The 24,826-nt window shown below is 51.0% G+C and overlaps 1 protein-coding gene across 2 annotated transcripts in view; it reads left to right on the top strand.

Moving 5' to 3' along the window:
* Nucleotides 1-24,826, top strand: part of dlst (dihydrolipoamide S-succinyltransferase) — a 63,838-nt gene that overhangs the window by 9,125 nt on the left and 29,887 nt on the right. Inside the window, exon 1 of one of the 2 annotated variants that reach the window (XM_041215010.1) lies at nt 17,969-18,052. The exons of the other annotated variant lie outside the window; for it this stretch is intronic. Within the exon in view, the coding sequence (XP_041070944.1) occupies nt 18,050-18,052 (3 nt within the window). The 5' untranslated portion in view covers nt 17,969-18,049. Of the gene's footprint in view, nt 1-17,968; nt 18,053-24,826 lie in introns of those variants that run through there. 2 annotated transcript variants of the gene reach the window in all.

The raw sequence follows: 24,826 nt of genomic DNA, 5'->3' as shown, positions 1-24,826 counted from the left end.
GCCCCCCTAGTGTGTGTGTGTGTGTGTACTGCCCCCCTAGTGTGTGTGTGTGTGTGTACTGCCCCCCTAGTGTGTGTGTGTGTGTGTACTGCCCCCCTAGTGTGTGTGTGTGTGTGTACTGCCCCCCTAGTGTGTGTGTGTGTGTGTACTGCCCCCCTAGTGTGTGTGTGTGTGTGTACTGCCCCCCTAGTGTGTGTGTGTGTGTGTACTGCCCCCCTAGTGTGTGTGTGTGTGTACTGCCCCCCTAGTGTGTGTGTGTGTGTGTACTGCCCCCCTAGTGTGTGTGTGTGTGTGTGTGTACTGCCCCCCTAGTGTGTGTGTGTGTGTGTGTACTGCCCCCCTAGTGTGTGTGTGTGTGTGTACTGCCCCCCCTAGTGTGTGTGTGTGTGTGTACTGCCCCCCTAGTGTGTGTGTGTGTGTGTACTGCCCCCCTAGTGTGTGTGTGTGTGTGTACTGCCCCCCTAGTGTGTGTGTGTGTGTGTACTGCCCCCCTAGTGTGTGTGTGTGTGTGTACTGCCCCCCTAGTGTGTGTGTGTGTGTGTACTGCCCCCCTAGTGTGTGTGTGTGTGTGTACTGCCCCCCTAGTGTGTGTGTGTGTGTGTGTACTGCCCCCCTAGTGTGTGTGTGTGTGTGTACTGCCCCCCTAGTGTGTGTGTGTGTGTGTACTGCCCCCCTAGTGTGTGTGTGTGTGTGTACTGCCCCCCTAGTGTGTGTGTGTGTGTACTGCCCCCCTAGTGTGTGTGTGTGTGTGTACTGCCCCCCTAGTGTGTGTGTGTGTGTGTACTGCCCCCCTAGTGTGTGTGTGTGTGTGTACTGCCCCCCTAGTGTGTGTGTGTGTGTGTACTGCCCCCCTAGTGTGTGTGTGTGTGTGTACTGCCCCCCTAGTGTGTGTGTGTGTGTGTACTGCCCCCCTAGTGTGTGTGTGTGTGTGTACTGCCCCCCTAGTGTGTGTGTGTGTGTGTACTGCCCCCCTAGTGTGTGTGTGTGTGTGTACTGCCCCCCTAGTGTGTGTGTGTGTGTGTGTACTGCCCCCCTAGTGTGTGTGTGTGTGTGTACTGCCCCCCTAGTGTGTGTGTGTGTGTGTACTGCCCCCCTAGTGTGTGTGTGTGTGTGTACTGCCCCCCTAGTGTGTGTGTGTGTGTGTACTGCCCCCCTAGTGTGTGTGTGTGTGTGTACTGCCCCCCTAGTGTGTGTGTGTGTGTGTACTGCCCCCCTAGTGTGTGTGTGTGTGTGTACTGCCCCCCTAGTGTGTGTGTGTGTGTGTACTGCCCCCCTAGTGTGTGTGTGTGTGTGTACTGCCCCCCTAGTGTGTGTGTGTGTGTGTACTGCCCCCCTAGTGTGTGTGTGTGTGTGTACTGCCCCCCTAGTGTGTGTGTGTGTGTGTACTGCCCCCCTAGTGTGTGTGTGTGTGTGTACTGCCCCCCTAGTGTGTGTGTGTGTGTGTGTGTACTGCCCCCCTAGTGTGTGTGTGTGTGTGTGTGTGTACTGCCCCCCTAGTGTGTGTGTGTGTGTGTGTGTACTGCCCCCCTAGTGTGTGTGTGTGTGTGTGTGTACTGCCCCCCTAGTGTGTGTGTGTGTGTGTGTGTACTGCCCCCCTAGTGTGTGTGTGTGTGTGTGTGTACTGCCCCCCTAGTGTGTGTGTGTGTGTGTGTGTACTGCCCCCCTAGTGTGTGTGTGTGTGTGTGTGTACTGCCCCCCTAGTGTGTGTGTGTGTGTGTACTGCCCCCCTAGTGTGTGTGTGTGTGTGTACTGCCCCCCTAGTGTGTGTGTGTGTGTGTACTGCCCCCCTAGTGTGTGTGTGTGTGTGTACTGCCCCCCTAGTGTGTGTGTGTGTGTGTACTGCCCCCCTAGTGTGTGTGTGTGTGTGTACTGCCCCCCTAGTGTGTGTGTGTGTGTGTACTGCCCCCCTAGTGTGTGTGTGTGTGTGTACTGCCCCCCTAGTGTGTGTGTGTGTGTGTACTGCCCCCCTAGTGTGTGTGTGCGTGTGTACTGCCCCCCTAGTGTGTGTGTGCGTGTGTACTGCCCCCCTAGTGTGTGTGTGCGTGTGTACTGCCCCCCTAGTGTGTGTGTGCGTGTGTACTGCCCCCCTAGTGTGTGTGTGCGTGTGTACTGCCCCCCTAGTGTGTGTGTGCGTGTGTACTGCCCCCCTAGTGTGTGTGTGCGTGTGTACTGCCCCCCTAGTGTGTGTGTGCGTGTGTACTGCCCCCCTAGTGTGTGTGTGCGTGTGTACTGCCCCCCTAGTGTGTGTGTGCGTGTGTACTGCCCCCCTAGTGTGTGTGTGCGTGTGTACTGCCCCCCTAGTGTGTGTGTGCGTGTGTACTGCCCCCCTAGTGTGTGTGTGCGTGTGTACTGCCCCCCTAGTGTGTGTGTGCGTGTGTACTGCCCCCCTAGTGTGTGTGTGCGTGTGTACTGCCCCCCTAGTGTGTGTGTGCGTGTGTACTGCCCCCCTAGTGTGTGTGTGCGTGTGTACTGCCCCCCTAGTGTGTGTGTGCGTGTGTACTGCCCCCCTAGTGTGTGTGTGCGTGTGTACTGCCCCCCTAGTGTGTGTGTGCGTGTGTACTGCCCCCCTAGTGTGTGTGTGCGTGTGTACTGCCCCCCTAGTGTGTGTGTGCGTGTGTACTGCCCCCCTAGTGTGTGTGTGCGTGTGTACTGCCCCCCTAGTGTGTGTGTGCGTGTGTACTGCCCCCCTAGTGTGTGTGTGCGTGTGTACTGCCCCCCTAGTGTGTGTGTGCGTGTGTACTGCCCCCCTAGTGTGTGTGTGCGTGTGTACTGCCCCCCTAGTGTGTGTGTGCGTGTGTACTGCCCCCCTAGTGTGTGTGTGCGTGTGTACTGCCCCCCTAGTGTGTGTGTGCGTGTGTACTGCCCCCCTAGTGTGTGTGTGCGTGTGTACTGCCCCCCTAGTGTGTGTGTGCGTGTGTACTGCCCCCCTAGTGTGTGTGTGCGTGTGTACTGCCCCCCTAGTGTGTGTGTGCGTGTGTACTGCCCCCCTAGTGTGTGTGTGCGTGTGTACTGCCCCCCTAGTGTGTGTGTGCGTGTGTACTGCCCCCCTAGTGTGTGTGTGCGTGTGTACTGCCCCCCTAGTGTGTGTGTGCGTGTGTACTGCCCCCCTAGCCCCCCCTGTGTGCGTGTGTACTGCCCCCCTAGTGTGTGTGTGCGTGTGTACTGCCCCCCTAGCCCCCCCTGTGTGTGTGTGTACTGCCCCCTAGCCCCCCCGTGCGTGTACTGCACCCCCGTGTGTGTGTACTGCCCCCTAGCCCCCCCCGTGTGTGTGTACTGCCCCCTAGCCCCCCCCGTGTGTGTGTACTGCCCCCTAGCCCCCCCCGTGTGTGTGTACTGCCCCCTAGCCCCCCCCGTGTGTGTGTACTGCCCCCTAGCCCCCCCCGTGTGTGTGTACTGCCCCCTAGCCCCCCCCGTGTGTGTGTATTGCCTCCTAGCCCCCCCGTGTGTGTGTATTGCCCCCTAGCCCCCCCGTGCGTGTACTGCACCCCCGTGTGTGTGTACTGCCCCCTAGCCCCCCCCGTGTGTGTGTACTGCCCCCTAGCCCCCCCCGTGTGTGTGTACTGCCCCCTAGCCCCCCCCCCGTGTGTGTGTACTGCCCCCTAGCCCCCCCCGTGTGTGTGTACTGCCCCCTAGCCCCCCCCGTGTGTGTGTACTGCCCCCTAGCCCCCCCCGTGTGTGTGTACTGCCCCCTAGCCCCCCCCGTGTGTGTGTACTGCCCCCTAGCCCCCCCCCGTGTGTGTGTACTGCCCCCTAGCCCCCCCCGTGTGTGTGTACTGCCCCCCTAGCCCCCCCGTGTGTGTGTACACTGCCCCCCTAGCCCCCCCCCGTGTGTGTGTGTGTGCCCTGCCCCCCTAGCCCCCCCCCCCGTGTGTGTGTGTGTGTGTGTGTGTGCACTGCCCCCCCTAGCCCCCCCCCCCCGTGTGTGTGTGTGCACTGCCCCCCCTAGCCCCCACCGTGTGTGTGTGCCCTGCCCCCCTAGCCCCCCCCCCGTGTGTGTGTGCCCTGCCCCCCTAGCCCCCCCCGTGTGTGTGTGTGCCCTGCCCCCCTAGCCCCCCCCGTGTGTGTGTGTGCCCTGCCCCCCTAGCCCCCACCGTGTGTGTGTGTGTGCCCTGCCCCCCTAGCCCCCACCGTGTGTGTGTGTGTGCCCTGCCCCCCTAGCCCCCCCCCGTGTGTGTGTGTGCCCTGCCCCCCCTAGCCCCCCCCCCCGTGTGTGTGTGTGCACTGCCCCCCCTAGCCCCCCCCCCCCCCGTGTGTGTGTGTGTGTGTGCACTGCCCCCCTTGCCCCCCCCCCCCGTGTGTGTGTGTGTGTGTGTGCACTGCCCCCCTAGCCCCCAGTGTGTGTGCGTATGCACTGCCCCCCTAGCCCCCAGTGTGTGTGTGTGTGTATGCACTGCCCCCCTAGCCCCCAGTGTGTGTATGTACTTTCCCCTAGCCCCCAGTGTGTGTGTGTGTATGCACTGCCCCCCTAGCCCCCCCCGTGTGTGTGTACTGCCCCCTAGCCCCCCCCGTGTGCGTACTGCCCCCTCGTGTGTGTGTGTGTACTGCCCCCTAGCCCCCCTCGTGTGTGTGTGTGTGTGTGTGTGTGTGTGTGTGTGTGTGTGTGTACTGCCCCCTAGCCCCCCTCGTGTGTGTGTACTGCCCCCCCCCCCCGTGTGTGTACTGCCCCCCCCCCCCGTGTGTGTACTGCCCCCCCCGTGTGTGTACTGCCCCCCCCGTGTGTGTACTGCCCCCCCCGTGTGTGTACTGCCCCCCCCGTGTGTGTACTGCCCCCGCCGTGTGTGTACTGCCCCCGCCGTGTGTGTACTGCCCCCACCGTGTGTGTACTGCCCCCACCGTGTGTGTCCTGCCCCCACCGTGTGTGTACTGCCCCCACCGTGTGTGTGCTGCCCCCACCGTGTGTGTGCTGCCCCCCCCCGTGTGTGTGCTGCCCCCCCCCGTGTGTGTGCTGCCCCCCCCGTGTGTGTGCTGCCCCCCCCGTGTGTGTGCTGCCCCCCCCGTGTGTGTGCTGCCCCCCCCGTGTGTGTGCTGCCCCCCCCGTGTGTGTGCTGCCCCCCCCCGTGTGTGTGCTGCCCCCCCCGTGTGTGTACTGCCCCCCCCGTGTGTGTACTGCCCCCCCCGTGTGTGTACTGCCCCCCCCGTGTGTGTACTGCCCCCCCCGTGTGTGTACTGCCCCCCCCGTGTGTGTACTGCCCCCCCCGTGTGTGTACTGCCCCCCCCGTGTGTGTACTGCCCCCCCCGTGTGTGTACTGCCCCCCCCCGTGTGTGTACTGCCCCCCCCCGTGTGTGTACTGCCCCCCCCGTGTGTGTACTGCCCCCCCCCGTGTGTGTACTGCCCCCCCCGTGTGTGTACTGCCCCCCCCGTGTGTGTGTACTGCCCCCCCCCGTGTGTGTACTGCCCCCCCCCGTGTGTGTACTGCCCCCCCCCGTGTGTGTGCTGCCCCCCCCCGTGTGTGTGCTGCCCCCCCCCGTGTGTGTGCTGCCCCCCCCCGTGTGTGTGCTGCCCCCCCCCGTGTGTGTGCTGCCCCCCCCCGTGTGTGTGCTGCACCCCCCCGTGTGTGTGCTGCCCCCCCCCGTGTGTGTGCTGCCCCCCCCGTGTGTGTGCTGCCCCCCCCCGTGTGTGTGCTGCCCCCCCCGTGTGTGTGCTGCCCCCCCCGTGTGTGTGCTGCCCCCCCCGTGTGTGTGCTGCCCCCCCCGTGTGTGTGCTGCCCCCACCCTGTGTGTGCTGCCCCCACCCTGTGTGTGCTGCCCCCACCCTGTGTGTGCTGCCCCCACCCTGTGTGTGCTGCCCCCACCCTGTGTGTGCTGCCCCCACCCTGTGTGTGCTGCCCCCACCCTGTGTGTGCTGCCCCCACCCTGTGTGTGCTGCCCCCACCCTGTGTGTGCTGCCCCCACCCTGTGTGTGCTGCCCCCACCCTGTGTGTGCTGCCCCCACCCTGTGTGTGCTGCCCCCACCCTGTGTGTGCTGCCCCCACCCTGTGTGTGCTGCCCCCACCCTGTGTGTGCTGCCCCCACCGTGTGTGCGCTGCCCCCACCGTGTGTGCGCTGCCCCCACCGTGTGCGCGCTGCCCCCACCGTGTGTGCGCGCTGCCCCCACCGTGTGTGCGCGCTGCCCCCACCGTGTGTGCGCGCTGCCCCCACCGTGTGTGCGCGCTGCCCCCACCGTGTGTGCGCGCTGCCCCCACCGTGTGTGCGCGCTGCCCCCACCGTGTGTGCGCGCTGCCCCCACCGTGTGTGCGCGCTGCCCCCACCGTGTGTGCGCGCTGCCCCCACCGTGTGTGCGCGCTGCCCCCACCGTGTGTGCGCGCTGCCCCCACCGTGTGTGCGCGCTGCCCCCCTAGCCCCCCCCCCCGTGTGTGTGTATGCACTGCCCCCCTAGCCCCCAGTTTGTGTGTGTGTATGCACTGCCCCCCTAGCCCCCAGTTTGTGTGTGTGTGTGTGTGTGTGTGTATGCACTGCCCCCCTAGCCCCCAGTGTGTGTGTGTGTGTATGCACTGCCCCCCTAGCCGCCAGTGTGTGTGTATGTACTTTCCCCTAGCCACCAGTGTGTGTGTATGCACTGCCCTGCTCCTCTTGTGTCTGTGTGTGTGTGTATGCACTGCCCTGCTCCTCTTGTGTCTGTATGTGTGTGTGTGCACTGCCCTGCTCCTCTCGTCTGTATGTGTGTGTATGCACTGCCCTGCTCCTCTCGTCTGTGTGTGTGTGTATGCATGCACTGCCCTGCTCCTCTCGTTTGTGTGTGTGTGTGTCTGTGTGTTTATGCACTGCCCCCCTCGTCCCGTGTGTGTGTGTATGCGCTGCCACCCTCGTGTCCTCTGTGAGCGTGTGTGTGTATGTACTGCCCCCCTCATGTCCCCTGTGTGTGTGTATGCACTGCCCCCCTCGTCCCCTGTGTGTGTGTGTGTGTATATGCACTGCCCCCTAGCCCCCTGTGTGTTTGTGTGTACTGCCCCCTAGCCCCCTGTGCGTGTATATGCACTGCCCCCCTAGCCCCCTGTGTGTGTGTGTGTGTGTATGCACTGCCCCCCTAGCCCCCCCCGTGTATGTGTACTGACCCCTAGCCCCCCCCGTGTGCGTACTGCCCCCTCGTGTGTGTGTGTGCACTGCCCCCCTAGCCCCCCGTGTGTGTGTGCACTGCCCCCCTAGCCCCCCGTGTGTGTGTGCACTGCCCCCCTAGCCCCCCCCGTGTGCGTACTGCCCCCTCGTGTGTGTGTGTGCACTGCCCCCCTAGCCCCCCGTGTGTGTGTGCACTGCCCCCCTAGCCCCCCGTGTGTGTGTGCACTGCCCCCCTAGCCCCCCGTGTGTGTGTGCACTGCCCCCCTAGCCCCCCGTGTGTGTGTGCACTGCCCCCCTAGCCCCCTGTGTGTGTGTGCACTGCCCCCCTAGCCCCCCGTGTGTGTGCACTGCCCCCCTAGCCCCCCGTGTGTGTGCACTGCCCCCCTAGCCCCCCGTGTGTGTGCACTGCCCCCCAGCCCCCCCCGTGTGTGCACTGCCCCCCAGCCCCCCCCGTGTGTGTACTGCCCCCCTAGCCCCCCCGTGTGTGTCTACTGCCCCCCTAGACCCCCGTGTGTGTGTGCACTGCCCCCCTAGCCCCCCCGTGTGTGTGTGCACTGCCCCCTAGCCCCCCCGTGTGTGTGTGCCCTGCCCCCCTAGCCCCCCCCCCGTGTGTGTGTGCCCTGCCCCCCTAGCCCCCCCCGTGTGTGTGTGCCCTGCCCCCCTAGACCCCCGTGTGTGTGTGCACTGCCCCCTAGCCCCCCCCCGTGTGTGTGTGTGTGTGCACTGCCCCCCTAGCCCCCCCGTGTGTGTGTATGCACTGCCCCTCTAGCCCCCCCCCCCCCGTGTGTGTGGGTATGTACTGCCCCCCTAGCCCCCAGTGTGTGTGTGTGTGTGTGTGTGTGTGTGCACTGCCCCCCTAGCCCCCAGTGTGTGTGTGTGTATGCACTGCCCCCCTAGCCCCCAGTGTGTGTGTGTGTATGCACTGCCCCCCTAGCCCCCAGTGTGTGTGTGTGTATGCACTGCCCCCCTAGCCCCCAGTGTGTGTGTGTGTATGCACTGCCCCCCTAGCCCCCAGTGTGTGTGTGTGTATGCACTGCCCCCCTAGCCGCCAGTGTGTGTGTGTGTATGCACTGCCCCCCTAGCCCCCAGTGTGTATGTGTGTGTGTGTGTATGCACTGCCCCCCTAGCCCCCAGTGTGTGTATGCACTGCCCCCCTAGCCCCCAGTGTGTGTGTATGCACTGCCCCCCTAGCCCCCAGTGTGTGTGTATGCACTGCCCCCCTAGCCCCCAGTGTGTGTGTATGCATTGCCCCCCTAGCCCCCAGTGTGTGTGTATGCACTGACCCCCTAGCCCCCAGTGTGTGTGTATGTACTTTCCCCTAGCCCCCAGTGTGTGTGTGTGTGTGTATGCACTGCCCCCCTAGCCCCCAGTTTGTGTGTGTATGCACTGCCCCCCCTAGCCCCCAGTTTGTGTGTGTGTGTGTGTGTATGCACTGCCCCCCTAGCCCCCAGTGTGTGTGTGTGTGTGTGTGTGTATGCACTGCCCCCCTAGCCGCCAGTGTGTGTGTATGTACTTTCCCCTAGCCACCAGTGTGTGTGTGTGTGTGTGTGTGTGTGTGTGTGTGTGTGTGTGTGTGTGTGTGTGTGTGTGTGTGTATGCACTGCCCCCCTAGCCCCCCCCCGTGTGTGTGTACTGCCCCCTAGACCCCCCCCCCCCGTGTGTGTACTGCACCCTCATGTGTGTGTGTGTACTGCCCCCTAGCCCCCCTTGTGTGTGTGTACTGCCCCCTAGCCCCCCTCGTGTGTGTGTGTGTGTACTGCCCCCTAGCCCCCCTCGTGTGTGTGTGTGTGTACTGCCCCCTAGCCCCCCTCGTGTGTGTGTGTGTGCACTGCCCCCCTAGCCCCCCTCGTGTGTGTGTGCACTGCCCCCCTCGTCCCCTGTTTGTGTGTGTATGCACTGCCCTGCTCCTCTCGTGTGTGTGTGTGTGTGTGTGTATTATGCATCGCCCCCTGTGTGTGTGTCTTTGCGCTGCCCCCTCATCCCGTGTATGTGCTGCCCTCGTCTCGTGTGTGTGTGTGTGTGTGTGTGTATGCACTGCCCTGCTCCCCTTGTGTGTGTGTGTGTGTGTGTGTGTGTGTGTGTGTGTGTGTGTGTATGCACTGCCCTGCTCCCCTTGTGTGTGTGTGTATGCACTGCCCTGCTCCTCTTGTGTCTGTGTGTGTGTATGCACTGCCCTGCTCCTCTTGTGTCTGTGTGTGTGTATGCACTGCCCTGCTCCTCTCGTCTGTGTGTGTGTATGCACTGCCCTGCTCCCCGTGTGTGTGTGTATGCACTGCCCTGCTCCTCTTGTGTCTGTGTGTGTGTGTGTGCACTGCCCTGCTCCTCTTGTGTCTGTGTGTGTGTGTGTGCACTGCCCTGCTCCTCGTGTCTGTGTGTGTGTGTATGCACTGCCCTGCTCCTCTCGTCTGTGTGTGTGTGTGTGTGTGTGTGTGTGTGTGTGCACTGCCCTGCTCCTCTCGTCTGTGTGTGTGTGTGTATGCACTGCCCTGCTCCTCTCGTCTGTGTGTGTGTGTATGCATGCACTGCCCTGCTCCTCTCGTTTGTGTGTGTGTGTGTGTGTGTGTGTGTCTGTGTGTCTGTGTGTTTATGCATTGCCCCCCTCGTCCCGTGTGTGTATGCGCTGCCACCCTCGTCCCGTGTGTGTGTATGTGTATGCACTGCCCCCCTCGTCCCGTGTGTGTGTGTGTGTGTGTGTGTGTGTGTGTGTGTGTGTGTGTGTGTGTGTGTGTGTGTGTGTGTGTATGCGCTGCCCCCCTCGTCCCGTGTGTGTGTGTATGCGCTGCCCCCCTCGTCCCGTGTGTGTGTATGCGCTGCCCCCCTCGTCCCGTGTGTTTGTGTATGAGCTGCCCCCCTCGTCCCGTGTGTGTGTGTGTGTGTGTGTGTATGCGCTGCCCCCCTCGTCCCGTGTATGCGCTGCCCCCCTTGTCCCGTGTATGCGCTGCCCCCCTCGTCCCGTGTATGCGCTGCCCCCCTCGTCCCGTGTATGCGCTGCCCCCCTCGTCCCGTGTATGCGCTGCCCCCCTCGTCCCGTGTATGCGCTGCCCCCCTCGTCCCGTGTATGCGCTGCCCCCCTCGTCCCGTGTATGCGCTGCCCCCCTCGTCCCGTGTATGCGCTGCCCCCCTCGTCCCGTGTATGCGCTGCCCCCCCGTCCCGTGTATGCGCTGCCCCCCTCGTCCCGTGTATGCGCTGCCCCCCTCGTCCCGTGTATGCGCTGCCCCCCTCGTCCCGTGTATGCGCTGCCCCCCTCGTCCCGTGTATGCGCTGCCCCCCTCGTCCCGTGTATGCGCTGCCCCCCTCGTCCCGTGTATGCGCTGCCCCCCTCGTCCCGTGTATGCGCTGCCCCCCTCGTCCCGTGTATGCGCTGCCCCCCTCGTCCCGTGTATGCGCTGCCCCCCTCGTCCCGTGTATGCGCTGCCCCCCTCGTCCCGTGTATGCGCTGCCCCCCCTCGTCCCGTGTATGCGCTGCCCCCCTCGTCCCGTGTATGCGCTGCCCCCCTCGTCCCGTGTATGCGCTGCCCCCCTCGTCCCGTGTATGCGCTGCCCCCCTCGTCCCGTGTATGCGCTGCCCCCTCGTCCCGTGTATGCGCTGCCCCCCTCGTCCCGTGTATGCGCTGCCCCCCTCGTCCCGTGTGTGTGTGTATGCGCTGCCCCCCCTCGTCCCGTGTGTGTGTGTATGCGCTGCCCCCCCTCGTCCCGTGTGTGTGTGTATGCGCTGCCCCCCCCTCGTCCCGTGTGTGTGTGTTCGCATATTCTACCCCCCATCTGCCTCTTGCCACCCCCTACCCAACAGTGACAAGTAACGGGAATGCTCGACCTGTGGTTACATATCAAACAAAAACTGTCTAGTTGCCCAGCAATTGGAGTCACACTCCCCCTATTTATAAATTGTTTCCATGCCGGATTCCACCCACTTTTCATGAAGGTTATGTTCATAATCTCACTTATCCGTCCCCCATACTAAAATTAAGATGTTGGAATTTGTGATTGTGAACCATGTACTTGTAGCTCAGGATAAAAACTTGAAGCAGGCAGATACCGACGGGGTGGAGGTCAGTGGGATTTATTTGTGCATTGCTTTAGAAGCTAACAAACTAATAGACGAGTCAGTCCGCAATGTCCGTCTTGGCAGTCCAGAAACATATTTTGAAAAGTAATGAAATATGTTGATGTGTAATTGTAATATATGGGGACAATAGACATAAGCTCAGAAATCTCATCCCAAAATACAGGTTGTAAAATATACTGGTTCAAATTATTGAAAAGTGAGAGTTGGCTAGAAAGTTTTAATTGTAGAGCAGCTATTGAGGTGAATCTATTTTTATTTCTTTTTTTTGATGAGTGACTTTTGTTTTCTGTGCTGCAAGCTGTATTTGTTGAGAATGATGTGCCCTGCTCTGAGAACGTAACATAAGAAATAGGAGCAGGAGCAGGCCATTCGGCCCCTCATGCCTGCCCCACTGTTCAATAAGATCATGGCTGATCTCTCCCAGGCCTCAACTCCTCCTTTGTGCTAGCTCCTCATAGCCCTCAACACCCCGATGTTTAATGAATCTAGGATAAAAGCAAAAAACTGCGGATGCATGAAATCCAAAATAAAAATACCTGGAAAAACTCAGCTGGTCTGACAGCACCTGCGGAGAGGAACACAGTTAACGTTTCGAATCCATATGACTCTTCAACAGAACTAAGGAAAAATAGAAAAGAAGTGAAATATAAGCTGGTTTAAGGGGGTTGTGGGACAGGTAGAGCTGGGTAGAGGGCCAGTGATAGGTGGAGATAGCCAAAAGGACAAAGAGGTGTTGAAGGTGGTGATATTATCTAAGGAATGTACTAATAGGTGACGTTGGTAGAAAGCAGGACAAGCAAGGTACAGATACCCCTAGTGGGGGTGGGGTGGGGGGAAGGGATTGAAATAGGCTACAAGGTAGAGATAAAACAATGGATGGGAAGACATTTAAAAATAATGGAAATAATAATGGGAAAAGAAAAATCTATATAGATTATTGGAAAAAAGGGGGATCAGAAAGGGGGTGGGGATGGAGGATAGAGTTCATGATCTAAAATTGTTGAATTTAATATTCAGTCCGGAAGGCTGTAAAGTGCCTACTCAGAAGATGAGGTGCTGTTTCTCCAGTCTGCGTTGAGTTTCACTGGAACAATGCAGCAGGCCAAGGACGGAAATGTGGGCATGAGAGCAGGATGGAGTGTTGAAATGGCAAGCGACAGGGAGGCCTGGGGCATGTTTGTGGACCGACTGAAGGAACACCAGATGCGGCCTCACCAACACCCTGCACAGTTGCAGTAAGACTTCCCTATTTTTAAACTCCAATCCCCTAGGCCAAAATTCCATTTGCCTTCTCAATTACTTGCTGCATCTGCATGATAATTTTTTGTGTTTCATGCACAAGAACACCCAGATCACTCTGTGCTGCACTTTTTTGGAGTCTCTCTCCATTTGAATAATAGTCTGCCTTTTGATTCTTCCTACCAAAGTGCATGACCTCACACTTTCCTACATTAAATTCCATCTGCCAAGTTTTTGCCCACTCACTCAACCTATCTATATCCCCTTGGAGATTCCTTATGTCCTCATCACAACATGCCTTCCCACCTACTTTTGTATCCTCAGCAATTTGGATACGTTACACACTGCCCCCTCCTCCAAATCATTAATATAGATAGTAAATAATTGAGGCCCCACGACTGATCCTTGTGGCACTCCACTACATCTTTCAACTTGAAAAAGACTTATTATTCCCAACTCTGTCTTCTGCGTGTTAACCAATCCTCAATCCATGCTAATACATTATCCCCAATGCCATGGGCTCCTATCTTGTACAATAACCTTTCATGTGGCACCTTATCGAATGCCATCTGGAAATCCAAATACACTACATCTACCGGTTCCCCTTTATCAACTCTGCTTGTTATACTCTCAAAGAACTCTAGCAAATTTGTCAAACATGATTTCCCTTTCACAAAACTGTGTTGACCCTGTTTGATTGCATTAAACTTTTCTAAATGCCCTGCTATTTCTTCCTTAATAACATTTTCCCAATCACAGATATTAGGCTGACTGGCCTATAGTTTCCTGCTTTTTGCCTCCCTCCCTTCTTGAACAGGGGTGTCAAATTAGTGGTTTTCCAATCCGCTGGGCTCCTCCCAGAATCCAGTGAGCTCTGGAATATTTCAACCAATGCCTCCACTATCTCTGCAGCCACTTCCTTTAAAACTCTTGGATGCAGGTCATCAGGTCCTGGTGTCTTGTCTGCATTTAGTCCCATTAATTTGTCAAATACTTTGTCCCTCATGATAGAGACTGTTACAAAGGTCTTTCCTCCCATTAACTTGTTGCTTATCTGATCTCTTGGGGATGTTTATAGTGTCCTCCTCCATGGAGACCGATGCAAAATATTGGTCTAAATTATCTGCAATTTCCCTGTTCCCCATTATCAATTGTCCAGTCGCTTCCTTCAAGGGTCCCACGCTCACTTTAGCCACTCTTTATTTTTATATTTCCGTAGAAGCTCTTACTATTTGTTTTTATATTTCTTGCCAATTTACTTTCATAATCAATCTTCTCCCCCTTTTATTAGCTTTTTAATCATCAGCTGCTGATTCCTAAAAAGAATTCCCAATCCTCTGGCCTACCATTAGTTTTTGCCTTCTCATCGTGTCCTCGTTTTTGACTGGGATAAATTTTTGCTGAACTTTATGAAATATCTGCTTAAATGTCTGCCACTGCTCATTCGATGACCTTCCCCTTAGTCTATTTTCCCAGTTGGCTTTAGACATCTCTTTCTTCATATCTCTGTAATTGCCCTTATTTAAGTTGAGGACACTGGTTTGAGACCCGAGTTGCTTGTCCCCAAAACTTTAAATTCTACTATGTTGTAATCACTACCCCCAGAGGATCCTTAACTATGAGATATCTCATTAATCCCACCTCATTACGCATTACTAGATCTAAAATAGCCTGTTTCTGGGTAAGTTCTGCAATGTACTACTCTAAGAAACAATCCCTGATGCACTGTACAAGTTTGTCTTCCAAGTTACCCCTGCCAATCTGATTTGTCCACTCAATATGCAGGTTAAAATCACCCACCCTGAGGCTGGTACATGTGTTGCTCTGAAATTTTATTTGGGATATGTCTCAGAATTCGCTTGGGGACTGACTTTCTTTGCCTATTGGTGTGATTTCGTGATAGTCTACCCTCTGGTAAATTGTATGGTAGCACAGCTGAGATATGAACTCTGGAGGATTGTCGTAAGAACTATTGGTTATAATATATTAAGTGATAATATGTAGGTGATAGCTTAAGCTTTCTTTCTTGAATTGATTAGGTACAGAGTAAACCATTGCTTTTTTTGTCACTAATTGATGCAATCAATGTCTTTACACTTTTTGTTAGTATTAAAGTTTAGTAATTTACCTATACAATTTATGGGTCACTATCTCCAACAGCTGACAATGTGGGAAGGGATGCTTTTGTTAATTCTTCCAGGCACTTAATTTTGATTCTGGTGCATCCAAAGGTTGTTGCAGACATTAGTGGTACTGAATAATATAAATTATTTTTAAACTGCTTGGTTTTTATTTTCTGTGGTTTAGATAGTGATCGTGTCTCATGCCATTTTCCTTCAGTGAGTTCCATTGTGTATGATGACCTAATGAAGAATACCTTTACGCTGCTTTTTTTTGTTTGTTCACAATGTGTACGGTTGATTGTAAACAGTGAAAGAAAATCAGCCTTCCGAGCTTGTTAGATTTGTGTTCAGTAGTTTAATATAATACGCTCTAGTTGGTTGAAGTTTATTTAGACATGCAGGCTTTATAGAAAGCAACAGAAATTGAGGTGCAAGGGTCTTATGCGATGCATTACAGGGAAACTGTTGGTTTAAAAGTTTATATTGCTTCCTTCAGTGCGGTAGGGTGGGGATGAAGTGGCTTCTGATGGAATCATGACATCAGTGACGGCAGGAGAGGAGCAAATACAAGTAGTTTCTTACTTCAGATTTGTGCCATTTGTTTGGAAGTAGTTTGTAAGCCACACTTTTGAAGGAACACATCTTCAGCTAAAGCAAGCAAGAAATCAGAGATGATCACTGCCAGTTAAGCTCCAAAGAAGGCAAATCGGAGGACTTGCATTTATTTCACTTATTTCACAACTGTAGGATGTCCTAAGTGCTTCACAGCTAATGAAGTATTTATTGAGGCATAGTCACTATGAAACTGTGCACAGCAATGTCCAACAGATAGCAATGAGCAAAATGACCAGATTTTTTATTTTGCTAATGTTGGAGGGATATATGTTTGCTAGGACACTGGAAGAACTCTCCATTGCTTCAAAAATGTCATCATCAGTGTAGGTTTAATGCCTCATCTGAAAGGGACTGACTAAAGGGAACTTGTCTCTGTATCTAGAGATACTATTACTATGTTGTAGTTATGGTCAGTCTTATCTTTTATCAACAGAATTGTAGACCCGCATAAATGATTCTTATGTGGGAATAAGGGAGTTCACTTTAGAAGTATGAAGGAAAAATGCTTATATATTCCTTGTCAGTATGTGAACTGTAGAAGTGTGAAATATAAAAAGCTGTAACTGCGGTGCTTGACTTGAGTTCCTGATGCTGAAATGGGAAATAAAAAGCTACAAAATTAACCTCTATCAGCTTGATCAAATATTCACGTTGCCAAAAAGATTTCCACTGATCCTTTGCAATCCTCACCAGGAAGAAGAAAAGAACTTGCATTTAGTGCTTTTATGACTGCCATATTATTTGCAGCATTTTACAACTAATGTATTTTTGAAGTGTTCTTTTGATCAGGTAATCTGCTTAGTGATGTTAGTTAAGGGATAAATATCGGCCAGCACAACCGGGGAGAGCTCCTCTTTGAAATAGTGATATGGGATTTTCTGAATCACCTGAGAAGGCAGATGGGGCCTCAGTTTATAATATCTCACCCGAAAGAGAGCACTTGCAACAGTGCAGCATTCCTTCATTACTCCACTGATGTATGAGCTCAATTTTTCGATCAAGCCTCGGGACTGCTACTTGAACCCATAACCTTCAACTGAGATGCAACAGTGCTACCACTGAGCCACAACTGACAGAGCATAGTCCATGTGATCTGAATCAGAGTAAGCAGCTGCTTATGAAGAGTAATTTTTTTTTTTGTTCCTTGACTGAAATTCTGCTAAAGCTGTTTTGAGAATGCCACAGTAGCTCTGTGAGTTAATTCAATGAGTAGTTGAGCTATGCAGTCAAGGAACGTGCTGGGTTCAATCTCAGCCTCAGCTGAGTAATCTATCTTCATACAGGGAAGTCTTCGCAATACAGTTGTCTGGCATCATTGCTCCATTGCTGAGTAGCAAATAATTCAGTCAGGATTCTATGTTTAGGAACCTTAAATGTGAACAAGAGCAAATCCAGCTGGCTGTGATCCTCCCCTGAATAGTTACATATGCTTGTTGTCAAAAGTTACAAATGGCCACTAGATGTGATGCTGAAACTTTCCTGGTGTTTTGGAATGTGGAAAACGACTTTCATTTCTATGGTACCTTTATAGAGTCTGCAGATTGCACATTGGACTTGACTATCTTAAACCATCAAACCGGAGTGGAAGCATGTCATCTTCAATCCTGAGGGTCAGAATAAGAGCGAAGAACTTTAACATAAAAGTCAGAACTCGCTTCCCAAATAAGTATAAGGAAAATGGATACAAACCAGGAAGGGAGTGGGTAGGGTGGTACTGGAAGCTGCTTCAGGGATGGGTCTTAAAGATGGCAAAGGAACTCCACTAAAGAGTGATGAGGCTACTGAAAGCTTTTACTGGTAGTGAGGGGAGGGAACATGAAGGCAGGATGCATTCATATAGAGCTGCAAAAGATCACAGAGAAACTCTACAGCAGAATTGATAAATGAGCTCCCTATTCTCTGTAATTAGTGGGTCAGAAAGGGTGAGGATGATGAGTGGGGAACTTAGTGTCGTTGGTATAGATGTAAGAGTATTGGAGTTTATGAAGGATGAATGATGGGAGGGCAGTAAGGAGAAAGCTAACAGTAATAGAGTCTAGAACACACAAGAAATTGGAGTTGAAATAGATTATTTGGCCACTGAGCCTGCTCCACCATTCAGTACGATCATAGCTGACTTTCAGCTTCGAATCCACTTTCCCACCTGTTCCCCATATCCCTTGGTATCCACAGGGTGTGTGTGGCGGTCATGACCTGGCACCTGTCTGACATCTCCCTTGATTGCTGCGGGTGACCATTCGAGGCTCACTGTGCCTTTAGTCTTGGGGTATGTCTTTGTCTTTCTCATGCTGTGGTTGTTTTGTTTGGACAAGTCAGTTGCTGCGCCAAAGCACAGTCCCCACTAGAGACTAAGCAGGCAGTGTTGTGAAGTTGGTGCAAGATGAGCTTAAGGTCAAAAAGGTTGTGAAAAGGGCAAATGGCTTTTTTTCAGTCTGACTCGGCAAAGGGAATAAAATGAATGGGAAATGAGCGTGGCTTATGGTGGTAGCTATGGGCAATGATGGTCTTCCTAATGAGAATAAAGTGAATACTTCAGAGGTGGCCAGGTATTTCCTGGAGGCATTTTGTATCAAGTCTGCATGTGAAGCTTGCTTGTGTGAGCAGAATGCAGTGAGCTTGCATTGGAATATGTTGATTTGTACCACTCCTACTTCAGCCTGGTAAATATGCTGGTGCCAGTCAAGTTAAACAGAGTATAATTTTTGACAATTTTCTTCTGCATTCAGAAGTTACTTTGGGTCAAGTTTAGGGTCAGACTTTATTGACAGGGAATCTGCTGTGATGCTATACTAATCTAATTTCAGGGAATCAAGGAAAAGGAGTACTGCATCTTTAACCCTCTCATTCAGAATGCTGGATAAAGATCCCCATATATTACTCTAAGGAAGTGGGTATCAGCACATCTATGTTACCTGTTTGGGTTAGCTGAAATGACATCCTTCTTTCAAGGTTATGGTAAGCAGTGCTTGTAGCAATGGTTAGTTGAAATGTTTGACTGTGAAATACATGAAAAGTACTGTAAGGGTAATAGGTGTATTTATATTGTCAGCACATAATTTAAGCTCTCCTATTTGTTGGTTGATATTTCTTATTGGTCTACTAGACATCTGAAGGAATTACCGCCATTTGTGGGGCAAAGGGGATGAGATAGGATGCGCAGAGGCCAGAATTGACTAAATGTAGAGATTAGCGCGTGTTGTGGGGCTGGAGGAGATGGGGTGGGCCAGGCCCTGAAGAGATTTCAACATGGATGAACGTTTTAAATTTGAAGCATTGGCAGAGGTTGTTAGGTTCTTTGACCAGACCCCCAAGCTTTTGGTACAATCCAGATAGGATTGTAGACAAAGCTTGAGATCCAAGGTATTTGTAAAGAAATTGAAGCCACAAGATTCCACCATTTTTGAACAAACAAAATAAACTTATCAAGGTCAATATCTATCTTATAGTTTAACATTCAGAATTAGCATGAGGTACATGTGAATTAACAGGCAAACTGTGGTCAAACACCTCACTAACAATAAATGGCAGTTGTGACCAAGACAGATCTCATGGATTTCTCAACATCTCACCCAGACATCAGTATCCATGATGAGTTACACAATCTTGTTAAAACTCTGTCTCCCTCACAAGGGATTCCAAACTTTTTACTTTTGAGGATTAAGCCTCTGAATTCCCTTGAAGTCACTCTGACTCAGGCTGTCTCCATGACTGCTCGCTTTCCAGGGTTTCAGTCTCATCTTCCGAGACTACATTACATTCCCCTGGATTCTCAAGTCTGCACTCCAGCACCAACTCACAGGCACAACTTCAGGTCTTCAGTCACACTGGGCAGAACACAACTGCACCAAAGGGTTACCTTTGCCCCATCTCTTCATTTACTTTTCAGTAACCAGATTTCTGCTGCCTTTTGCACTCTGCAGGGCTTCTCCTGAGTCCTCTCTATTTGGAGCTTGTCAACCCAGCTCCTCAGAGCTAACAGCAGCACTTTAAGAACATAAGAACTAGGAGCAGGAGTAGGCAATTCAGCCCCTCTAACTTGCCCCGCCATTCAATACGATCATGGCTGATCTCATTTTGGCCTCAACTCCAATTTCCCACCCTTTCCCCATAACCTTTCAACCTATTACTAATTAAAAATCTACCTATCTCCTCAGATTTATTCAGCATCCTGGCATCCACTGCACTCTTAGGTAGTGAATTCCACAGATTCACAACCTTTGAGAAAAGTAATTCCTCTTCATCTCTGATTTAAATCTACCACCCTTTAGCCTAAAACTATGGCCTTTCATTCTAGAATGCCACGCAAGGGCAAACATCTGCTCCACGTCGATTTTGTCTATCCCCTTTAGAATCATATACACCTTAATTAGATCTCCTCTATCCTTTAAACTCTAGCGAGTATAGGCCTAAACTGCTCAATGTCTCCTCCATAAGACAAGACCCGCATCTCTGGAATCAATCTAGTGAACCTCCTCTGAACCATCTCCAATGCAATTACATCCTTCCTCAAGGGGACCAAAACTATGCACAGTACTCCAGGGTGTGGTCTCACCAATGCCTTGTACAGTTTCAACAACATTTCCCTATTTTTATACTCTATTTCTTTAGCAATAAATGCCAAAATTCCATTTGCCTCCCTTTATTACCTGCTGCACCTGCATTTTAGCTTTCAGCGATTCAAGGACACCCAGATCCCTCTGCACAGAAGCATTCTGAAGTTTCTCTCCCTTTAAATAATAAGCGCCTTTTTATTCTTCTGACCAAAACTGATAACTTCACACACTTATCAACGTTAAACTCCATCTGCCAATTTTGGTCCATTCACCTAACCTGTCCGTATCCATTTGTAAATTTCTTATTTCTTCATTGCAACTTGCTTTCTCACCAATTTTGGTGTCATCTGCAAATTTAGCTATAGTACCTTCTATCCCTGAATCCAAGTCATTAATATAGATTGTAAATAGTTGGGACCCAAGGACTGAACCCTGTTGCACCCCACTAGTTACAGCTTGCCATCCAGAAAAAGACTCATTTATCCCGACTCTGCTTTCTGTTGGTTATCCAATCCTCTATCCAAGCTAATATATTACCCCTAACTCCATGTGATCTTATCTTGTGTATTAATCTTTTGTGCAGCACTTTATCAAAGGCCTTCTGGAAGTCCAGATATACTACATCTATAGGATCCCCATTATCCACTTTGCTTGTCACATCTTCAAAGAACTCTAGCAAATTAGTCAAACACGATTTACTCTTCATAAAACCATGCTGACTCTGATGGATTGCATTTTGACTTTCCAAATGCCCCGTTACTACTTCCTTAATAATAGATTCCAACAATTTCCCAATGACACACGTCAAACTAACTGGTCTATAGTTTCCTGCTTTTTGCCTTCCCCCTTTTTTGAATAAGGGTGTTTATATTAGTATTTTTCCAATCCACTGGAACCTTTCCAGTGTCCAGGGAATTTTGGAATATTATAGTCAATACAGACACTATCTCCGCTGCCACTTCCTTTAAGACCTTGGGAAGTAGGCCATCAGGTCCTGGGGACTTGTCACCCTTTAATCCCAATAGTTTGCTTAGTACTTTTTCCCTAGTGATGGTGATTGTTCTAAGTTCCTCCTTCTCTATACCCTCTGCACTACTTGTTACAATTGGGGTGATACTAGTGTCCTCCTCTGTGAAAACTGAGGAAAAATATTGATTAAGCGTCCCTGCCATTTCTGTGTTCCCTACTATTAACTCCCCAGTCTCATCCTCCAAGGGACTAATATTCACTTTAGCTACTCTCTTTCCTTTTATATACTTGTAGAAGCTTTTGCTATCAGTTTTTACATTTTGCACTCATTTTCTTTCATAATTTGCCTTTGCTCTTTTTACTATTTTTTTAGTAACCCTTTGTTGATCTTTAAAAGTTTCCCAATCTTCCAGCCTGCCACTGACCTTTGCAATTTGCTATGTCTTAGTTTTTGCCTTTATGTTATCTTTAGCTTCCTTGCTTAACCATGGATGCTTTTTCCCCCTCTTACCATCTTGCTTCCTCTTTGGAATATATTTTACTTGGGAGGAATTGAATATCTCCTTAAATATCTGCCACTGTTCATCAACTGTCCTACCTTGTAGTCTTCCTGCCCAATCCACTAGGGTCAAATCTGCTCTCATGCCTATGTAGTTACCTTTGTTTAACTTAAACACTAGTGTGGGACTCAAGTTTCTCACTCTCAAATTGAACTTGAAATTCTAGTGTGCTATGATCACTCTTCCCTAGAGGATCCTTTACTCTGAGATCATTAATTAATCTCATCTCATTGCACAAAACCAAATCCAGAATAGCCTGCTCCCTAGTTTCTTCCACAACATATTGCTCCAAGAAACAATCTCTAATACACTCTATGAACTCCAGTTGCCTGGAGCTTCATCCCCTGCTCCTGACTCTTTCTCTGGGGCCTTTCCCTGTCCTGGGACTCCTCTAGTTATGGCAACCAACTCCTGGGTCCTGTGATCGGGTTTTCGCACCTTTTTTCCCCACACATGCACACTGAACACTTGTCCCTGGCCTGAATCACAGAAATATTATGGTGTAGAAGGAGGCCATATGGCCCATCGTGTCTGCACCGGCTCTCTGAGCATTTTAACTTCGTGCCAACCTCCTGCCTTCCCCCCCCCCCCCCGTAACCCTGCACATTGGATGATTATTTAAAAAGAAACAGTGCCCCCCTTGAATACCTCAATTGAACCTTCCCCCACCACACTTCCAGACAGTGTATTCCAAGACCTAACTAATCGCTGCGTGAAAAAGCTTCTTCTCACCTCGCATTTGCTTCTTTTGCAGAACACTTTGAAACTGTGCCTTCTGGTTCTTGATCCATTTATGAGTGTGAGCAGTTTCTCCCTATGCACTCTGTCCAGGCCCCTCGTGATTCTGAAAACTTCTAACAAATCGTCACTTAGCCTTCTCCTCTCCAAGGAAAACAGTCCCAGCTTCTCCAATCTTTCTTCATAATTGCAATGTCTCATCCCTGGAACCATTCTCGTAAACCTCTTCTGCATTCTCCAATGTGTTCACATCCTTCCTATAGAGTGACGTCCAGAAATGTACACAATACTCCAGCTGAGGTCTAACCAGAGTCTTATATGAGTTCATCATAAACTCTCTGCTCTGTACTCTGTGTCCCTACTAATGAAACCTAGAATCCTGTATGCTTTAAAAAGAGCTTTCTCTACCTTTCCTGCCAACTTTAATGACATTTACACCAAGGTCTCTCTGCTCCTGCACACCCTTTAGAATAGTACCCTTTATTTTACAGTGTCTCTCTTTGTTCTTCCTATCAAAATGCATCACCGAACACTTCTCCACATTGAACTTCATCTGCCACCTATCTGCCCACTGCACCAACTTGCCTATGTCCTCTTGAAGTTCTACACCGTCTTCCTCTCAGTTTACAATTCTCCCAAGTTTTGTGTCCTCCGCAAACTTTGAAGTTGTCCCCTGGGCACCAAGATCTAGATCATTAATATGTATTAGGAAAAGCAAAGGTTTCAATACCAACACCTGGGGAACTCCACTACAAACCTTCTTCAGCCCGAAAAATATCCATTGACCAATACACTCTGCTTCCTATTTTTCAGCCAATTTTGTATCCACGTTACTACTGTCCCTTTTATTCCATGACCTATAACTTTCCTCTCAAGTCAGTTGTGTGACACTGTATCGAACGCCTTTTGGAAGTCCATGTACACCACATCAACGGCCATGCCCTCATCAACCATCTGTTACTTTTTCAAAAAAGACTTCATGTTAGTTAGACACTATTTTCCTTTAACAAATCCATGCTGACTCTTTGGCTGATCTTTTGAAGATCTTTAAAACCCTGCACTTTGCATGCATAGCCCACTGCCAATCTGATCATGCATGGAAACTCCAAAGGCATGCTGGGGCTTGTAGTTCCTGGCCTCCACTTGGGAAACAAGTAAGTTGGGATTATTAATCAGATGAGGTGTCTAGTTGAGATCACAATCAGATATTATCATTATATACAGTTACACCGCACAAGGCAAGACCCTCAAATTGCTTATGGGTTTGACTGCCACTGGTGTACCTGAGAGAATATGTAGGACAATATGCTAAAATTGTAACAGAGGCAATATTTCCTTATGGTATTGAAATCACGTGAGTGAATTTAATGTGATGATAGAAACCTAGTAATACATTGCATGGAAACTCCTAGGGCATGTCTATTTCAGATTAGAATTGTGACTGACTCGTATGATTGTGGGGCTGAGAATGCAGCAAGTTGCCATGCTGCTGTTAACAGCAATTTCCTCTGGCTCATACAATGAATAAATAATTAAAGACAATAAAGTAAACTTCAAAAATAATGAATTAGTTATTTAGGGGATGAGTTTTTCGGTGAATTATCAACTTGCTATTTTGCTTTCTTCCACCTCTTCCAAATAAATGAAAGCCATACAGCATTCTTTGACAGTTCTGGTTGAATACTTTCTCCAAATTCTTTTCCTGTGTTGGTTATGAATTGGGGCCTAAGAGTTGTGTGGGAGTGACTTGGGGAAGACTCACCTGCTGAATCTTTCTAACTTTATATAGAATATAAGTATGGATTTATCTCTTGGTTCCGCCTCCAGATGCCAAAATTAAGAGCAGAAACTTGCTATGTTTGGAATTACGGCTGAAGCCCAAGCACCAGACTCTGATAGCTGGTATTTTGGATATTTGTGTTCAGCATTGAGCAACACCGGTAACAGTTTGATGTTTTATAGTACCGTTAATATACAAATACATTTGGATGTACTGTACAGAAGAAAAAAGAAATAGCCACTAAATTGTAGTGGGAGAGTTCAGAAATTAGATGACTGGTTACTTAGTTGCAAAAATCAACCTTTGAGAAGGCTTTTTGAAGGTGGAGAGAGAAGTAGTGAGGTGTTCATGGAGGAAGTTGAAGGGTTCCAACCAGTAGTGCACCAAGTGAGGAAGATGCACAGAAGGTTAGAGTTGGTGTGAAGAGTCTGTGGTAGCCTTCTGTCTCATAAGATGATGGTTGTGCCTTGATGGTCAGCTCTGTGTTAAGCATTGCCTCGTGCGGCTCAGGAGCCCTGCTCTGGCATGGCAGCCTCTACACTGTAGATGACATTGTTAGTTTAAGGCACTGGGTAGGTAAGTACCAAATGCAATTTAATGTAGATTAATGTTTTCTATTGAGTAGAAACACAAGAAAATGATGACCGTGCAAGACATTTAAGGGCACAGTTGCTGTATTGTGTGCAGTTTTGAGGACCCTATCATTAAGGGGATATTAGAGCCATGAAAGAAGTATCATCACTAGGTTAAGACCAAGGATAAGAGGATGCCGTTATCATAAGAGATTTTATATTTAAAAACAAAATAGGGGCTGCATTTGGCAAAGATAGAGAGAGATCTAAGTGGGTTCAAAATTACAAATAGGGATGAGCAGATAACTGCAAAAGATGATTTCCACTAATCATGAATTGGTAACGAACACAAGTTCAAGATAATGATACAAGCAAAAAGTAAGAGAGAAAAAGACTTGTGTATAATGCTTTTCAGAACCACTGGACATCACAAAGCGCTTTGCAGCTAATGAAGTACTTTTGAAGTGTACTCACTGTTATAATGTGGAAAACATAGCTGCCAATTTACACAAAGAGCAAACTCCCACAAACAGAAGCGTGGCCAATGAAGTACTTTG

The sequence above is a fragment of the Carcharodon carcharias genome, chromosome 20, assembly GCF_017639515.1.
Source record: "Carcharodon carcharias isolate sCarCar2 chromosome 20, sCarCar2.pri, whole genome shotgun sequence".
Classification (NCBI taxonomy): domain Eukaryota; kingdom Metazoa; phylum Chordata; class Chondrichthyes; order Lamniformes; family Lamnidae; genus Carcharodon; species Carcharodon carcharias.
Note: the sequence above shows the minus strand (reverse complement) of the source record. Positions and strands in the feature narration are given on the sequence as shown.